At 43.7% G+C, this 18225-nt stretch overlaps 1 protein-coding gene across 4 annotated transcripts in view; it reads right to left on the reverse strand.

Annotated features, from left to right (window-relative positions):
- SGCD (sarcoglycan delta) overlaps window positions 1-18225 on the reverse strand; it is a 499695-nt gene that overhangs the window by 182724 nt on the left and 298746 nt on the right. For 3 of the 4 annotated variants that reach the window (XM_074960242.1, XM_074960241.1, XM_074960240.1), the window contains exon 3: window positions 3077-3262. In XM_074960242.1, coding sequence (XP_074816343.1) covers window positions 3077-3262 — 186 coding nt within the window. Of the gene's footprint in view, window positions 1-3076; window positions 3263-14559; window positions 14679-18225 lie in introns of those variants that run through there. The other variant, XM_074960243.1, reaches the window with a different exon arrangement.

An 18225-nucleotide genomic window follows, 5' to 3' on the forward strand; every position in this document is an offset into this window, starting at 1 on the left:
AGCCAAAGGCCAAAAAACCTCCTCCCCACTCAGCAGTGCTTCTTCCTTTGCTGCAGATGACAAATCTCCTCCTTCAACACAGAGTTTTGTCTTTACAAGAGAAACACATCATCCTTTTGGGGACTGCAGACATGCCATTATCATTCTGCATTCAGCGGTGAGAACTGGAACAGGTACACCAGAGGAGAAAGATCCAGGCAGGACTTCAAACCTCCATCTCTAAAACAAATGTCCTGACTTCTAGCAACCTTCATGGAACTTGGAGGGAAGATCATGGGTTGCAGAAGGGAAATGTCTGGAAAAGACACCAGGCATTCTGTGCATCATGCATATGACAAGGAGGGGGTGGGGATAAACTGCAGTTTGAGCAGTTTCATACATAATTGATTTAATAGTGAGCCAGTTTAATTTAATAAGAATGGAATCCTCTCATGTTATTACCCAGCACTTGGCACATGAAACATGACTCACTGGCCCCACCCATTCATAGACTAGGAGAAAAAGAGCGTGGGAGGGGAGAGGAAAGGACTCCAAAAATGTGTGTGTTTCTGGACCAGACCCATCTCGGACAGTTGGGTCACAGAACTGATTCTATACGGCTACCTAATAGTAGTGAACTCTTTCCTCAGGGACTGATTCATTCACTCCGGGTCACACACACCTATCTGGGGCTGCAATGCTTGGGAGCAAAAGTAAAAATTGAAATACTGTGCTCACTGAAACACAGCATTCCCCTGGGTTTTGTGGCTTTGTGTCTGTGACACAGTTTGGATATTGGTGTACATGTGCATTTCATTTCACGGCATGATTCAAACTTATCTCCTTATACCTGAGCATAGGTTTTACAAACCCCAACCAAACAGTTCCCCTTTCGGGCTTCAGGATTTATAGCCTGTATTATCATCAACACAGACTGTTCACTGCCTAATAAACTTACATGTTATGAAAATGAATGAATTAAATACCTATTGGAATCTATTGTACCCTGGGACTGGTACAAAACCAGTGTCACAGAGTGGCTGGCCTTTTAAGAGGAGTTGGGCCTAGCCCTACCTCTGACCAATTCACTGATGCTGTAAGGCCAGGGATCCGGTGATAGCTTGAAGATCACCTCTTCTTCATACAAGCCAGCAGGTAGCTCAGTTGAGCTGGAGAGCTGTAGGCAGGCTCCTGCAAGAGTCCCTGGGTCAGGAGGAAGAACCCAGTTTACATATCAAGCAGATGCCCAGCAGAGTACAATCAAGAAGAAAGTAGAGGCTCGCCTAGACTCACAGACAGAGGGCCTGTGGAACATAATCCTGCAGGGCATAGATAGGCCCCTGCAGAAGACCCTGGCCAGGGAAAAAGGATACGACTGATATGTTGAACTGATGTTATTTTGCAGAAATAAAGCTGAGTCTCTGAAGACAACGGGACTGAAATCCAGTGGCTGGCGAGTGTTCTTTGGTGCACAGTCCGGTGAGTTAGAACACTGGCTTACAACCAGGTATTAATAGCTGGGATAAGAGCAGTTTTCCAACACTGCAGCAAAATTCATGTCCCAGCAGCTATTTTCTAAAATGTATTACTATAAGAAGACACAAGTTTTACTTAATAATGGCACTAATCCCATCAAAGTAAACAACTGGTTTGGTAAAGCTTTAATCACTCCTAGGTTTGGCTCACCCCTTAGTTAACTGTGGGTAATAGCTAATTTCTTCTAGATTATTGCTTTAAAATGTTTTGCTCCCAAAGCACACATGCAGTACGTAGGCATTGCCATTTACTGTACATCTTGAAAGTGCAATTGTTAGAGAATACGAGCGCGACAAATTATAATGGCATAGTAGTTAGTCTGTTGGATACAATAAATTTACTCAGCCTCTCACTGACTGTCAAAGAGATAACGTAGGTTAGGGCTGATCAGAGCTTGGACAGAATCAAGTGAAGAAAGGGGAAAAAGAAAGATGAGATTCTTCAAAAGTGCTACTCACATCAGGACCCACAGATCTAAGAAACTGACCAGGTGGAATCTGATCTTGCCAGCTCTCCCATGAGATAGCTCTGTGGTTACATTTTCAAAGTTAGCTCCTCCTAAAGACCTTGATGCTCCTAATCAATTTCCACCTGATCAGCTTGACAAAGTTCTCCCTTCCTCAAGAAGTAATCCTATCGTTATTACTCTGCTCAGCTCACTTATCAACTGGAGTACGGCAAGTGGCTTTATAACAGAACTTCCTGATATGTGGATTTAGTGTGTCATGGTGCGATGTTTCACTGTATGCTGACTTTTAGTCTATTTCCATGTGTACTGTAGGTGAAACTCACTCCCATGCAGAGGGCCCACTAAAGGTCTATGCACAAGTTAACTCCTCACAAAAGAGCGTAAATAGAACTGGCTCCAGAGGGTGAAATGGATCCCTGCGTAGTAGATCTCCCATTAAGTTTGACAGGAGTTTATCCATTGAACTTTGTGGGAGATGGATTGGGCCCTATATCTGGGTCCCAGTCAGCAGGTAACTCCTGCTTAACGTATTAACAGGAGAACCAGATGGAAACTCCTGCATCCAGAGGAACAGACGACACTCTACTAATTTCATCTAAATAAGATATGCAATATGGCCAGCTCTTATTTTCTCAGAAGTTACACAATTTTTTGGTGTTTTTCATAAAGCCTCAGTTTCTGGAGACGTAATTACGTTCGAATCACATCTTTCATTAAAAAAAAAAAAAGCTTCTAGCGCTCAGGAAGAAAAGCTGAAAAATGTGAAGCAAAAAGGCTCAGAAACAGAGACAAATAACAAGTAAAAACCATCCCAAATCTATCATGTTTTCAAATATGATTTTTCAGCCAATTTCATTATTTTGGGGGGCCTAACACATGCTTTTTGAATGCCTAGGCTTGATAAAACTGCATACAGCCTTGAGAATCCCTCTCCAGGAGATGAAGTAGATTACTGAGGACCTTCACACTTGGCCCATAATGTGTTCCTTGGGAACCCAAACACCATTAAGCTGTATCTTATCTATGATGCCTGAAAGAAATTCTACTGGCCTCCCCAAATATTCACTCCCCGTTTTGGCAACCCCTACTTACAATTGTGAAGTTCATAACCTTGAGAATCCAGATGGTCATGGCAAGGTTCACCAGGATTAAAATCATTAGGAGTAGCACAAAGAAATAGAGGCATCTCTTCCTCCAGCCGTAAATCCCCACTTTGTATACCTGTGGGCCTTCCGAGCTCTGCATGGCGCTCCTGTGTGCATACTGTTCCTGGGGCATCTGAAACAAGCACAGAAAAATAAGTATGACCGTTATGCTGCAGGACGAATCAGATGGTGAGAAATGTCTTGTGAGAATGACTTGTCTTGGGACATGGATCTATGCTGATCAGAGCATTTTTAAATTCAGAAATTACCAGCTGGACAGTGCCTCTCCCTGTGGCTTGTTTCTGTGTTGTTCCTTTCACAGCTCATTTTATATACATCATAATACAGTTTTTATAGAAGCGCATACTGTGTGATGCACACTCCCATCGAGACCACTCTCCAGTGACTCTCTTAGCAGCTCCGTTTTTTGCAAGGCAGGCACTCCGGGCCCTCTCAAAATCCGGAGAGTAACATTTTTGCATGCGCTTGGTAAAAGAAGTCGAGTTCAGCAGTTTGGTTTGAAGATGCAATATTACTTCTCAGAGGCTTTCATTAAAAAAAAATCATCTCAAACAGAATTATTCTTGGTGGCCAAGAAAAAGGAGAAGGGGGAGGCGTTTGGCTTCTTGATTTCTCCCTGCTCCCCACCCCTTGCACCAGGGAAACTTAAAATGTGAAGTTCTCCAGCTGCGCATCCCCAATCAAATTACTGCTGAAAGATTTACATCGAACGGAGGTTTCTGCTATTGCTGGCTCTGCCACTTACACTTGCTTTGCCGAACAGGGATGCACTGGCTGTTTGTGGCAGCGCACTGGGAAAGCCATGCAAGGGTCTTGGAGATAAATGAGAGGAAAGGAAGTGGGTGTAGTTACTAAAGTGTCTCAGAACACCAGCTTTGTGGTGTTCCTGCAAAACGCACAGATTTTTTGATTCCACCACCAGGAGCTTGGTTGCGCAACCCTTAGTTTCTTACCCGTGCAAAACTCTCCCGTGGACTTCCATGGGACTTCTAGCATGAGTAAAGGCTCCCATTTGTACAGGGTGCACAATTATGGTCACAGGATTAGAATGTAGCATATATGCCACAATCCTGAGCAGGGAGCCATGCAGGTCTGCACCCCTTCAGCAGGAGCACCAAAGAGTTTATGCTTGCCTGAGGCATGATCTCTTTGGTGCTTTCCTGGGCACAGAGGGGGTGGGCAATGTTGCATTAGCCATTGCCAGCTCCGACACGCTGGCTTCCTGTGCCCCTTTGCACCTTCTTTCTGGCATCTTGCTCCCAAGAGAAGAAGGAGCGACCTCTGCTCTTCCAAATCACGGAGGTTGCACAGGGACTGCTGCTGTAGGAGGTGCTAGCAAGAGCCCTTCAGGTGTAAGAGAACGCACGTGAGTGTGTGCACGCACGCTCCTTGTACACCCCTTCTCCCCTGTGCACACATTATAACGGTTGTCACACTCTGGCCCTTAACGTCCTAACCACAGTGGGAGCACTGCCTGCTGAACTAAACTACTGCTGGACAAAAGTTTCCTGAATTGTTTTGCAACCATTTCATAGGATTTCCCCAGGGAACTGCTTCTTATGTTTGCAGGCCTGCAGGCACATGCTGAAGACCACAGAATCATGGAAATGTCAGAATGGAAAGGACCTCAACAGGTCCACTCCCCTGCACTGAGGCAGGACTAAGGATTATCTAAACCATCCCTGGATAACTGAAAATTCCTAACACCAAGTTGTTGGCTGAATGTTTTGCAATTAGCCTGCTAGAGACAGACTAAGAGGATACCGGGAGCTCTCTGGAGCTACAGACTCAAGGTCACTGCCTCCTTGCTCGCTACTTCTTCCGTCAGTCTTTGTTTTACATGAATTACAAAAGGTGCAACAGAGAGGATGAAGTGACATAAGTCCTCCTCCATACAAGATGGTGAGAACAAAAACCTAATGGAAATGAGAAGTCATTTGGTAGCAGCATCTTTATTACCACTATTAGGGTATTTGCTGGCTTTTCGGAGGGGCTTTGGCTGACAGCTTTTGTATTCCCAGGGCCAGATTGTGTTATTAAGACATAGTTCCTGGGGAGGTACCGGTGCAGAGCCCACCATGAGTCCCTGTGGGGCAAATTCCTCCTTCGTGTAACTCCATTTGCTTCAGGGCTGAAGTTCATGGTGCATCTTTGGCAACGGAACAGCTCATTGCTGTAAAGCTGGAGCTATCTGGCCATTTTGTGCTCTCCTTCACAGCACAGGACACAGGTGATGGCAATGCTAGGAGGGAGTCTGAAAGGGTCTAGTTTAGGAATCGCTGCCACTCTCTGGCCTTTGTGCCAACTTTTGGTATCGTGTGCGTGCTGGGATGGGAAACAGGACGGCTAAATAGTAGCTTTTCATGCACAGAGCGAGGGATCAGCAGGCTTTCCCTCCTCCTTCATTACACCTCACACCTAGGCTCTGAGTCACTATACTCATCCAGTTTGTACCCCTCCAACTCATACCAATGACAGGTTCAGCCCCTGGCTCTGGTAAGGTGGCTTAGCGTCTGTACTGCCAACTCAAGCATTCAAAATTCATGAGTCGGGCCCCCAAAAAGGTGAGATTGGTTTAAAAATCACAAGATTTTGAAAATAATAAATATTGGCCGGGGGGTGGGGGGGTTATTTGCCTTCTAGTTTTTAAGCTGAGAGTACACTTGGGTCACATTTTCAAACTTTTCTCCACAACCTGGAGGGCTAGACATTTGCTTAAAAAAAAACACCAATGAGAGCTGATTCTCAAGTAATAACATGGCTCCAGGAGGTGGGGCTTTATGTAAAACACCAACTATCACAAGACTCAACCAGGCAACACAGTATAATCTCCTCTGCCTACCTTTGAGCCCTGCTCAGCGGCAAGATTTAATTTACTATCTTTCAGACACGAGGGACTGTATTTCCTTGCAAAACTAAGCCTAGAATCATGTGAGGTGCAGAAATGTCAGTCAGTAAAAATAGCCATTCCCTGGCAGTGATATCTAAGAGCAATCCAGAAGCTGGAATCTATGTCTCTAGAAGGTAGATAAACCCAGAGACAAAGGGTCTGTGATTTCCCTTGCAAAAATACCCTTAAATATAGTGTGAGGAGCCCCCTCCTGCACCCCAAACCCCTCATCCCCAGCCCCATATCAGAGCCCTCCCCCCCCGCACCCTGAACCCCTCATTTCTGGCCCCACCCTGGAACCTGCACCCCTAGCCCAGAGCCCGTACCTCCTCTGACACCCCAACCCCCGCCTCAGCCCAGAGCCCCCCCATACTCCGAACCCGTCGGCTTCACCCCAGAGCCCGGAGCCCCCTCCTGCACCCCAAACCCCTCATCCCTGGCCCCACTTCAGAGGCCGCACCCCCAGCCGGAGCCCTCACCCCCTCCCGCACTCCCACTCCCTGAGCCAGCCTGGTGAAAATGAGCAACTGAGGAAGGGTGAGGAGAGAGAGCGACAGAGGGGGATGGAGTGAGTGGGGGGCGGGGCCTTGGAGAAGGGATGGGGCATGGGCGGGGCCTCGGCAGAGGGACAGGGCAGGGGTGTTCGGTTTTCTGAGAATAGAAAGTTGGGAACCCTAAACAGGGTATCCTGGAAAGCACACACTAAATGCAACCTCTCTCTCCCTTGGAAACACTGAACTGTCTCTCTAACCTATCGAATCATGCTGCAGGCTCAGCCAGTCAATGAACCAAATACAAGTACCATATGACTTCAACACTTGACTTCAATACAGCTCCAGACTCTCTGTACATTGCAAAAAAGTTTCCTCCTTTTTTTTTTTTTTTTGCTTTGATTCAGAGAGTGGGGAATATGTCACGTCCAGCTTAGGTAAACGTGCAGACACCAAAAGATTTCTATGGGAACAGCACATAGCAACAGGAACAGGCTGATTTTGAGTGTTTCTGTGGTTCACATCAAACCTTTTGTGCAGCTCTCTTCTAAACAGTGATGTATCATGTACAGTACTGCAGCATGCATGTGGCCACTGAAGTACTAAAAAAACCCTAGATTTATAACAAGAACATAACATAGGATTCATAGAGAAGGAATATACTGCACTGACAACAAAATAAAATGTTCAGATTGTCCTTTATCTAGAGGAAAAGAAATACTGGTGGGCTTACAGTGCTGAGGGATATTAACAAATGAGTAGAATAAAAAGCTTTGCAAGGCAACTGCAAAAGCAGCAAGAGGCATCTGCTATCAATATTCTAACTCTATGTGGGAGAGAGAAATATGCTAGTTATAGTTTACATCTTGGCAATTTCTCCCAACTTAAACATGAAGCCGCAAGCTAAGCACCGCAAGAGACAGTATTATCTGGGAAGAGTGTTTTGTTTTGCAAGGATTCTTCCTTTATAAATACATAATACTGATTTGTAAAGGAAAATTCGGAGGAGGGTTTATTTGTTGAGCTTTTAGGGTTTTTTTGGTTTTTGTTTCGAGAAAGGATAGGCATGCCTAGTGTTTGTACGTTAGTGTGTAAAAAAATAATATTCTAACAGAAGTGGCAAAAATAGAGAAGTAACATACCCACTGAATATGTCAGCATTAAAGTGCCCCACCTTTCCACACGTTGGGTTTCAAGACACTTCCGTGGAGTATCAGACAATCATTGCCACACTTACAACCCTGCTTAAAATACAGAACTGCAGTGGTTGCTCTTTACAACTTTTCGGTTTTGCCTCAGACAGCCTTACCCCCAATATCAGCTGTATACCCTAGAGACTCCTTATACCAGATTATATACCTCAAATAGGGCCTGATCTAAAGTCCATTGAAGCCATGGGAGCTTTTCCCCTGACTTAATGGGCTGAAGATCAGGCCCAGAATGAGACAGCTTTATTTACTTCTCAGGGTAAGTCTACACTACAAGCTAGGGGTCTGATCCTGCAGCTCATGTATGCATACTCGCATCAGCTCTCATCTCTATTTACACTTGTGCTGGCTTGCTGATAGCTAGCGAGAGGATGCACACAAGAGCAGGGGATAGACATACTTTTAAAGGCCCCTGGGAGAGTTCCACACAGATTGCTCCCTGCAAGTTTTTGCAGCAAGGCCTTGGTATCTGCAGAGGCCTTTGTAACAGTTGTTATGGGCTGAGGATTGCCGAAGGCAGACTCGGCCGAAAGGGATCGCAAATAAAAAAATAAATAGAAACCACTTTCTATAAATCACACCATGTCTCATTAGTTACAGTCTCACATGCGCCTTCTCGCTTTTATCAAGCCCAGCTTGCGTGGAAATAGCAGATTGCTGATTTCCTGTTTCATGCAGCTGGAGCTAGTCTTGCTCTGGCTGCAGTATCTGCATTATCAATTTATTGAACAGGAGTTGTTTTATCTTTACAGGGAAGGATTTTAAAAAAAAAATCTAATAAGCACACATTTCCGTTGGAAACCCCAGTGTCATCAGATTTCCTGCAGATTTACAGGCGGGGAAAGCTGTGTTGGCTAAATCGGGGCTCAGAATGGAGTGAGTCCCAGGAGGAGGAATCAATGCCATTCCTGTGCCAGGGGGGTTTTCTTTTATCAGTGCCTAAATGATTAATGTTTTGCACCAAAATGATTTCAAACTGAAAGGAAATACACTGAGGGCAGGGGAGTTCTGCCTCCATGGGGAGGCCTGCATCTTTTGTCACTGCAATCTCACCAGCCTTCTTGGAAACGACCTGCTCCGATACTGACCCACTCATCTGTTCAGAGCTGTAAAGAGCTGCTTGCTGAAGTGAAGAACTGAGGCAGAAGCAGCTTCTCCTCTAATTTACTATAGTAACATCATTCTACAACACGGGCCAAACTAGACTGCTCGGGGTTTAAGCCCAAAATGGGCGTCAGTTAAACACTGCCAAATAAGTGTTACGTTATTTTGTGTCCATATATGGGATGGATCCAGAAGGGACTATACAATCTCCACAGAGCTGACTGCAAAGATTGCTTAAGTTATCCTCATGCAGGAGGGATGGCAGATGAGCTAGAGCAGTGGCTCTCAACCTTTCCAGACAACTGTCTGTTCTCGGTGTTCTTAAATATCACTGTCTGTGATAAAAGGTGCCGACCGTCTTAGACCCCACACTCATTTGCAAGAAGGGCTCCTGATCTGGAACTCCATGGGATTTGAGAGAGGCAGCATTTTTCCCTGCAATTTCCCTGTGACGATCGAAGTGGGCAAAACAGCCATTTGAGCTTACACATTGTTGTTTGTTCGCACAAAACAAATGCATATGAATCAGAGGCTGGAGCTACAAAACTGGCTCAATACTTTTGCAGGGTATTTATGTATTTGACTGAGTTTGCATGAGTTAGTGGACTGATCAAGGATCTTTTAAATTCTAATCCCCAGTAGTTCTACTGATTTACAGAATGGGCTTGGGCATAGGGACAAGGGAACTGCTATCCCAAAGACCATTATCAGAGGAAGGTGGAAAAATCCCCATAATAGATAGTTATTGCATAAATGGCCATAGAGGAAGTTCCCTTCTAACCCCAGACAACTAATGGCGGGTTTATATCCTGAAGCATGAGGATTTATACCTCTTTTATAGCTGAACCTGTTTTATGTAACTATGGATGTTCTAATTATCTATACAAATGTATAATCACTTTTTTTCACTTCTCGATTCCTTTTCCCGTTTACACGGGGTCAGAGCTGCCCACGATTCTTTGCCACTCTTTCCTGCCCATGGCCCTGGTTTATAGGTCTTGGAGTTCCCGTACTTTTCTCTTCAAACTTCTCTTGGTAGAGTCTTTCCATCATATCCTCAGTCTTCTATGAAGACTGATGAAGTGGGCTGTAGCCCACGTATGCTCAAATAAATCTGTTAGTCTCTAAGGTGCCACAAGTACTCCTGTTCTTTTTTCAGTCTTCTATGTCCTTTCTTTTGATCCTTTTCCTCCCATGCTTTCTTTGCTGGCCATTCTTCTCCCATTTTTATCAAATGTCCAACTCACCTTAAACGTGTGCTCTCCAGTCTATTACTGGGAGTCCCAAGTTCATCTTCCCTCTAATTTCTCCCATGCATACTCTGTTTAACCTCTACCTGCCTGCCAATCACCTCAATATATTATTTGCTACTACCTGTATCTTCTTTTCTTCCATGTCTCTATGATCCACCATTTCCAAACCATACAGCAGGCAGGGACAAACACCCGCAGCACCCATATAAACATCTAATCCTTTTTTAAAAATCTTGCTTTGATATCTTGTGGCAGTGAGTTCCACAGGTCAGTCATGCATTGTATGAAAACAGGACCTCCACTCCTTCCCCTTTACGCCACTGCTGCATTCAAACACAGTGACTCATCCAGGCATGTGTGTCTTACGGTCGGAGGAAGTTTATTGTCTGACCTAACAAAGTCGTAAGCAACTTGCACAGGGAGCAAACTATGGCATCAAACCACATTCTTTACCTGTGTGAAAGCATGTGGTTACATTCCTGTACACAACTACTTCCTTCTTGTTTTCTCCAGGTGATACCTGTCATAATGCAAACTGTACACAAGTGCAGGTTTAGTTAATTTCCTACAGCTGCAAGTGCTGTACCATGATCAGTGGAAATGGAGTCAGAGGGGCCGTGTTTGCTGGAGTGACTGTTATCGAGGGACACCAGCAGAATAGGAAATGTGGGGAGTGACTCTGGAAGCAACTCAGCCACAGCGAAGGAGCCATGCACAGGGTTTAATAAAGTTCCACTTGTTCAACCTAACCTGCATTCAGCTTCACTCTTTGTGAATGAAACAGGTGCCCCAAGAAAAGCCGTGAGCCCAGGATGAGTCACAACAGAGCAGTTTCAAAGCTGTTCTCTTTTTCCCCACAAGCATTTCATGGATTTTCGCACAGACAAAAAAATACAGTTCCAAACACTCTGGATCAAATGCCTCTCAGGTGTAATTCCAGCAAAGCTGCTCAAAGAACTTAAACGGATGAATTTGGTACATTTGCCACAACAGAACTATGCACTGGCAAAAGATATTCCATCAGAGCACTTGGACCTCCAACATTATTATGAGTGCAATAAAGACTTCTTTTGTACTTTACATTAAGACACCCGGCCATAATATAGCTGTTTTCACTTGTCCCCAGAGGTTCTATTCGGCGGCATTAAAGCCAAATTCTGTCCTCAATATATGCATGTAACACTGTCTAGGCTTTTATATAGTGCTCATCACCATGGTGAGCAAAGCAATGTGAATTTCCTGTGCACAGCTGAGAACAGAATTTGGCTCAGACAATGCAGTTTTGAGCTACCAAGAAACCTTACTTTCTCTATCAATGGTATCCCTCTAGCCATGCAGCACTCTCCCTTTCACCTGCTCCCCTCCCCTCAGCTCATTAACCCATTAGTATCATTAGCCAGAACCGTTTACAAAACCCTTTCCAATTAATATGCATTGTTTATACCTGGGACAAACCATAGTACAAGCCTCCTCCACGAAGAATCTAGAAAGCAGCAATAAATTCCAGCCTCCAGCTTGCCTACCACAGCTTGAACAACGAGAAGCAGATACAAGAGTGAAATATATCCCAAGATATTTTACTCCTATGTCTGTTTTCTACAACACTGTCTAGTTCATTCTCTGCTCATTGCACATCTGCTTGTATTCATAACTGTGAGGTGCATGGAGTGGTTTGGGGAAACAACTGATTCTTAGGGAACCTTTTATTTCTTTTTCAGTAACCCTTATTGGTGAGTTTCACTGTGATCAAAGGACATTATGCTCTTTAAAATACCCATCCTGATTCTGGCAAGTGTAAGGATATCTCTGTCTCCACAGTCAGAAAACTTAATCACTGATCTACTTTGTGCACTAACCTCTCTCTTCCTCCACAATCCTCTGAAATAAAATTTTGTCACAATTTTTTTTTTTTTGGTCAAAATATACCAATTTGTCAAAACCGAAACTTTTCATGGGAGGAGGTCGGTTTTGATGAATTTGTCGACTCAGAAAAAAAAACATTTTAAAACATTTGAAATTGTCAAAACAAAACATTTTGAAATTTTCAGAATGAAGAATACTAACTGTCTGTTCAAAATTACTTTTTGGTTCAAAAACTAAGCTTATTAGAATTTTTAAAAAGTTTTTAAAAATTAAAATGGTCAAAATCAAAACAACCAGTTTCAAAATTATCAAAAGAAACTTTTTGAATGACCCAAACCAGGGTTTTTTTTGGGGGGGTGGGGAATGGGGTGGGGGGGACGCACGGTGGGGGAGTGAAGTTCCGTTTTCAGAAATTCCAAGATTTCAGCTCTGTCCCAATTCGGAACAGGAATATTTGTTGATAGCTCAAAAATTTTCAAATCCCCCAAGCTCTATTTTGAAAACTCTTGATGTAAATGGACTCACTTAACACAGATTCATCTCTTGATAGTCTCTGGAATCCAGCTCCTCCTCCCTTCCAGCCATCTTATTTTAAAATCTTAAGTGCAAATGTAATTTCCATAGTAACTACAGGTGACCCCATCCTTCAAAGATGTTTTCACCTTGCTCAGTAAACTGCACAAGCCTTTGTTTTAAACCAATGTCTCTCTGCTGATGGACCAAATGAAAATCTGAACAAGGTCACATGAATCTTTTCTCTCCAGCTGCTACTCCAGAATCCACGTTGGACACAGCTGTTGCTAATGCAGCTACAGGTTGCTGCATTTCCTTCTATCTTGGGATGTCACCTTCTCCAGCAAATGCAATAGTTTATCCTCAGATGCTGCAGGAGTTTCAGTTTAAAAGAATATGTTTCAAGCCCTCCTGGTTGCAAAGGAAATCTTGAACACATGACCTGGACATAACCTATGCACCGACATCTGCCTGAGTCTGCAGACAGCCTCCAGCAAAGAAAGAAGCAGCAGCTAGTACAGCCAGTGAGGAAGCTGCCACACCTCCCCCATAAATCCCCCCTCCCCCAAGTTCTGAAGCTAGGGAGTACATGGGTGTGTTGGTTGCCTCTCTGCGCTTGGTTAGACTGGCTCTTTCATGGTGTGATGCACCCCCCAAAGCTACCCAAAATTTGGCCAGTAGCTAATTCATTCAAAGCACAAATCTACTATCTACTTTACACCACGGCGTCTACCCATGGGTTCCTGACTATTCAGCCTTGTTCTGGTTCAGCCTACAAAGCAGTTCTTCATTGGCGACACAGAGCGAGGCTCCGGCCAATCCCACACTGGGCTCGATCAGCTTTGGTGATCAACCTCATTTCATCATTCAGAATGCCGTGGGTCACCGAAGGGAGAGGCCACTTGGCTACTATATGTTGGGTCCTGCTGGCCAACAGGAAAAGCAGGCTCTGGGTCTATTTTCCTGAACTGCAGTTGACTCAGCCCCACGTTTGCACCGTCCCTTTTGGTAACACAGTGCAATCTTACCCTCTCTTTTTAACCCTACTATATAGCATGGCTCTAAAGCTTCCTCAGCACATCAGACATCAGCTTGGAGAGTGTCTGAGGCGAGGCAGGCTGAAGCTAGAAAAGAGCATGCCCTTCTGACATTTTCATCAGCCCTGGCAAACATGCCGTACCCTAACTTCCAGACACAAACACTGCATAGGAGATGCTATCACGGCAGAGGAAAGCCTCCGGCTTTAATGCTGCAACGGAGAGGATGAGGGAGTAAAGCACAAATCTGGCAGTCTGCTAAACAGGGGTATTATTTGTCATTAATGTGTCTTAGTTATTCTTGGAAAGAAGCTTAATCCTAAGAAAATGTACAGCTAGAATAGAAACACAAGTTAAATTAAAGTCTTTAGTTCTAATCTCCTCGACTGGGTTTTGTGTTCTCTACTGTGCTTTATTTGGCTGGTGCTCTACCCAATACAGAAGCAAATATTGGAAAAGAGAAAAACATTGCTGAAAAATCATAAAGTGATGATTGGCATAGGATTACCTCCTGTTCTAACAATCTAGATATATTATTTGGTGAATCCATAGCAGGAACACTTAGCAATAGCCAATCCCTACACCCCCCAACCCCATCAAAAATGCTACTTTACATATGCATTTATTACCACTGCAGACAATGTGCTGTGTATAATATCCACTGACTGCATTTGGACTACAGTACTTTTTGTCTTGTCTTTTTGTTACACAGACACATGCTGATGCCCTTAAAATGCTCTCTTTGGCTGCACTCAGACTTGCCTTAGGAAAACAAAAGTTGGGAAACATTTGGTCAGTGTGTCTGCAAATCTCTGCACAAGCAGTGGCAAGAGTTGAATTGTCTGCAGGATTAGCATGAAAGAAAAGTTAGAAAGAAACTGACACCCCACCCAAAACTAGTGGGATTCTTTAGCAAACGTGCCACAATCGCATATTCCCAAATTCTTCCTCTCTAAACCATTTGCTGAAAGGAAACAGCTTCTCCTGCACCAGAACAAAAGAACAGCAAATCAAACCAATTGTACAGAGAACGAACAATGTCCCTCTTACCTCTCAGTCGCCAGATGCAAAATATACAATCGTGGCGTGTGCTGGGGGTACACAAGAAGATGCACAGTTGCTTTCAGAACAGCACGAGGCCTATCCTGTGTTCAGAAGCTGCCCCTGTCAGATTTTCCAACAGCAGAATTGCAGCCAAGTCCCTGCCCATGCCTGAAGAATTTCCTGAACAGCATTCCCGTTCTTTTTCTAACTGCTTTGAAACTACACTCGGCCTGTACTTCAATAAGGCTTTGTCAGGCCAAGTTACAGCTACTGGTCTGGCTCCAGATATCAATTGAAAACACATGTGTTTTGCATTCAAGAACCCTTCCCCCCTGACACACCCCTGCACTGAGCCTGGGGCGGGGGGTAATGCATGTCTTTTGTTTGCAACTGTAACGCAAGCCATTTTGGCAACAAATTTGAACGTTAGAGTCATTTTCTGCACCAACTTTTCTTGAGACTGGTAGGTTTGGCAGCTAATATCTCTATTGTTTCTTAATGTTTTGCCGGTATCAACGGTCTTGGGCTAACCTAGGTTAGCAGGCAGCTTTGCCAGCACTAATAAAAGCAAAGGAAGATAGTGATTCAAATTTCAATTCTCCAGCACATTCCCCTTACCTTTGCCTCTGCCTCTCGTGAAATTTCAATTGCAAGAAAAGAAAGGATATTTTTATCCTCTCTAGATTCAGCTCAGCACATCAGAGCTGTGCCCTAATCTTGACATACACTCCTGTAGCTGCTTATACCAAAAATAATACAATTATTTTTCAAGCACTTTCATTACTCTCTGCTCTCGAGCTGTGCTAAACCCTGAAAAATATTTAAAGTACTTTGGATCTCTTCTTCCAGGAAATTAACCTAACTGTGATCTTGGCTTAAACAAAAAGACATAATGTTGTACCTTTAATCAAAATGGGTCCCAGTTCTTAGTATCTGTAATAATTTCCAGATGACACCATAGGTCAACATAATGAACAAGGTTTTCTGTTGCTTTAGATGCCCTGTAATTGACACGTGCCTGTGAAGGAGGCTGGAGTAGATGTGGAAACATACATGGATGTCCCCCTCTTTCACCACTGTTAAGTCCCACCAAAGACGAAAAACAGCAGCAGAGTTGTCAAGGTAACAATACAGAAAAGAGACAGTTTAAAGAGAGAGAGTAATATTTTTTCCCTTCACATTCTCTTTCTAAACCATGTAGACTAGTTTCATCAGTTTATTCTTTTCTTTGAGTTACTGAGGCGCATAGTCCAGCGGGAGTGTTTATATGAGACATAAACACAGTCAAGAGTCAAAAGTATACAAACCTTGTAAGTGAGAGGCTTGTATATGGTCTGATCCAACGCCCATTGCAGTCAATGGTAAGTCCACTGACTTTAGTGGGCTTCGCATCAGGTCCACAGTTTTTAAACCAAGGGCTGAGGGAAAGCACACAGATGCAGAGGAGTACGTGGTTTGGACAGAGGCATTCCTTGCGGGGGGAGGGGGGATCTATTAATGGAGATTCTCTAGGTCCTAGTAAAGAGGAGAGGATGGAAGATGATAAAATACAGGTAGGATCTGATGAGAAACAATCAAATGACAAAAGTCCCATTCAGTTACTTCATGTAATGGCAGACAGCTAAAAAGTGACAAGTTTTTGAAGTGCTTATTTACAAATGCTAGAAGTCTAAATAATAAGATGGGTGAACTAGAGTGCCTCGTATTAAATGAGGATATTGATATAACAGTAAGTAAGGAAGTGTTATTTACTCCTTCTCATAACACAAGAACTAGGGGGTCACCAAATGAAATTAATAGGTAGCAGGTTTAAAACAAACAAAAGGAAGTATTTTTTCCACACAACGCCTTGCCAGAGGATGTTGTAAAGGCCAAGACTCTAACAGGATTCAAAAGAGAACTAGATAAGTTCATGGAGGATGGGTCCATCAATGGCTAGTAGCCAGGATAGGCAGGGATGGTGTCCCTAGCCTCTGTTTGCCAGAAGCTGGGAATGGGCAATGGGATGGATCACTTGATGATTACCTGGTCTGTTCATTCCCTCTGAAGCATCTGGCATTGGCCACTGTTGGAAGAAAGGACACTGGGCGAGGCTGACCTTTGGTCTGACCCAGTATGGCCGTTTTTATGTTCTTATAGAGACAGGCGTCGCACTCCCTCCTGATCAGGGTATCTCCAGGCTGCACAGTTCCTTGACTATACTGTGATTTTCCCAGCAAAACAGGCTGCTTAAGCAGGCTTCTCGTTCCTTCTCTTCAGAGAGTAACAGCAGAATGATAGCCAGTGGTTATAAGTTACCACAGAGCACTTCCTATGCCAGTATATTTATTCGTAGGGTATAAGCATTACAGAAAAAACATATTAAAAACAATAAAATAACCTACACACATGCTACTAAGCTTACTGGAAATTGCCCCCAAACTGTCTCCAGCATGGGCTCTGGCAGGCAAGCCCCTCAAGCACCCAAAGAGGTGTCTTTTGTGGTCACAAGTTCGTAACAGTCTCACTTGAGAACCAGCACACATATGAAAAGTTTAGTCCACCCTTTATATAGTCCCGGGGTCTTTGATCTGAAGTTTCCAGGAGTACATAATTAGCAGACAATGAGTCTCTCCGCAAGGCATAGTTTCCAAAGGCCTTCCAAGTACCTCCTCAGAAACTCACTTCCCACATATTGTCCCCGTTTTTGTAACTTCCTAACATTTACATTAGTCAAATCCCGAGAAAAATTACAGATAATCCTGCATTAACACAGAAGCAATTGCATTTTTAATACAATGGACACCAAAGGTGTTAAACCCAATTCAGTAAGATTTAACTTAATTCCATAAAGCTTATCTTAATTTTGTAAGGCTGGTCCTGAGCATTGTCAGTCTGACATACCGTAATTCCTAATTATAGCATATTTTCTGTGTGAATGGCACGATGGCAAGTACACACATGGAGGGTTGACAGCATTAATATTGCCTCTTTTTTTTTTCTTTTTTGGCAATGGTGTAATTAGTAGGCCAAGTGTATAAATATTGACATTAAAGCTGTGAGGCATCACACAAACCGCTCTGGTACTTAAGGGCACCTGAATGTGAACTGCATTCCCGGCTAACTATTTTGCCATCAAGAAACACATAAAAAGATCCTTGGAGCTCAGCCATTTTGCCGCAGTTGTTTTCATCCCTTCTCATTTGTACACATTATGTTTAAATGTTTTCAAGCCTCAGTACTGCGGCTTAAAGGCACTTAGGTTTATAATTATTGAGCCGTCCTTTGTACTGCTTCCAATGCTACCTAAGCTCTATGAACTGTGCAAGTATAAACTTGAGATTATATTGACATAATTATCTACATACCTACCAGTATGTCTCAGTGCTGACAGGGCTTGGAGGACTCAAAGAACATTGGAGATCTTTGCAATCAATAATATCAAAGCTCCAGTTTCCTAGAAATCAGAGTTCAAAATGCGTCAGGATTTCCATTTTCTATGGCAAAGCTTCTCCGCCAGGCAATTCACAGAAGCTCTGGCTGCTGCACTCAAGTTATCCATGTAAGGTCCACAATACTGTGCGCTACTGACAGGGGGCGAGCTTATGCCACCCTTATTCATACTGGGTAGCACCTTGCTCCACAAGGCGTCTTTGGCTTCAGTGGGACCATTTATATATTAAGATGTTCCTC

Source organism: Natator depressus, chromosome 8 (assembly GCF_965152275.1).
Source record: "Natator depressus isolate rNatDep1 chromosome 8, rNatDep2.hap1, whole genome shotgun sequence".
Lineage (NCBI taxonomy): Eukaryota > Metazoa > Chordata > Testudines > Cheloniidae > Natator > Natator depressus.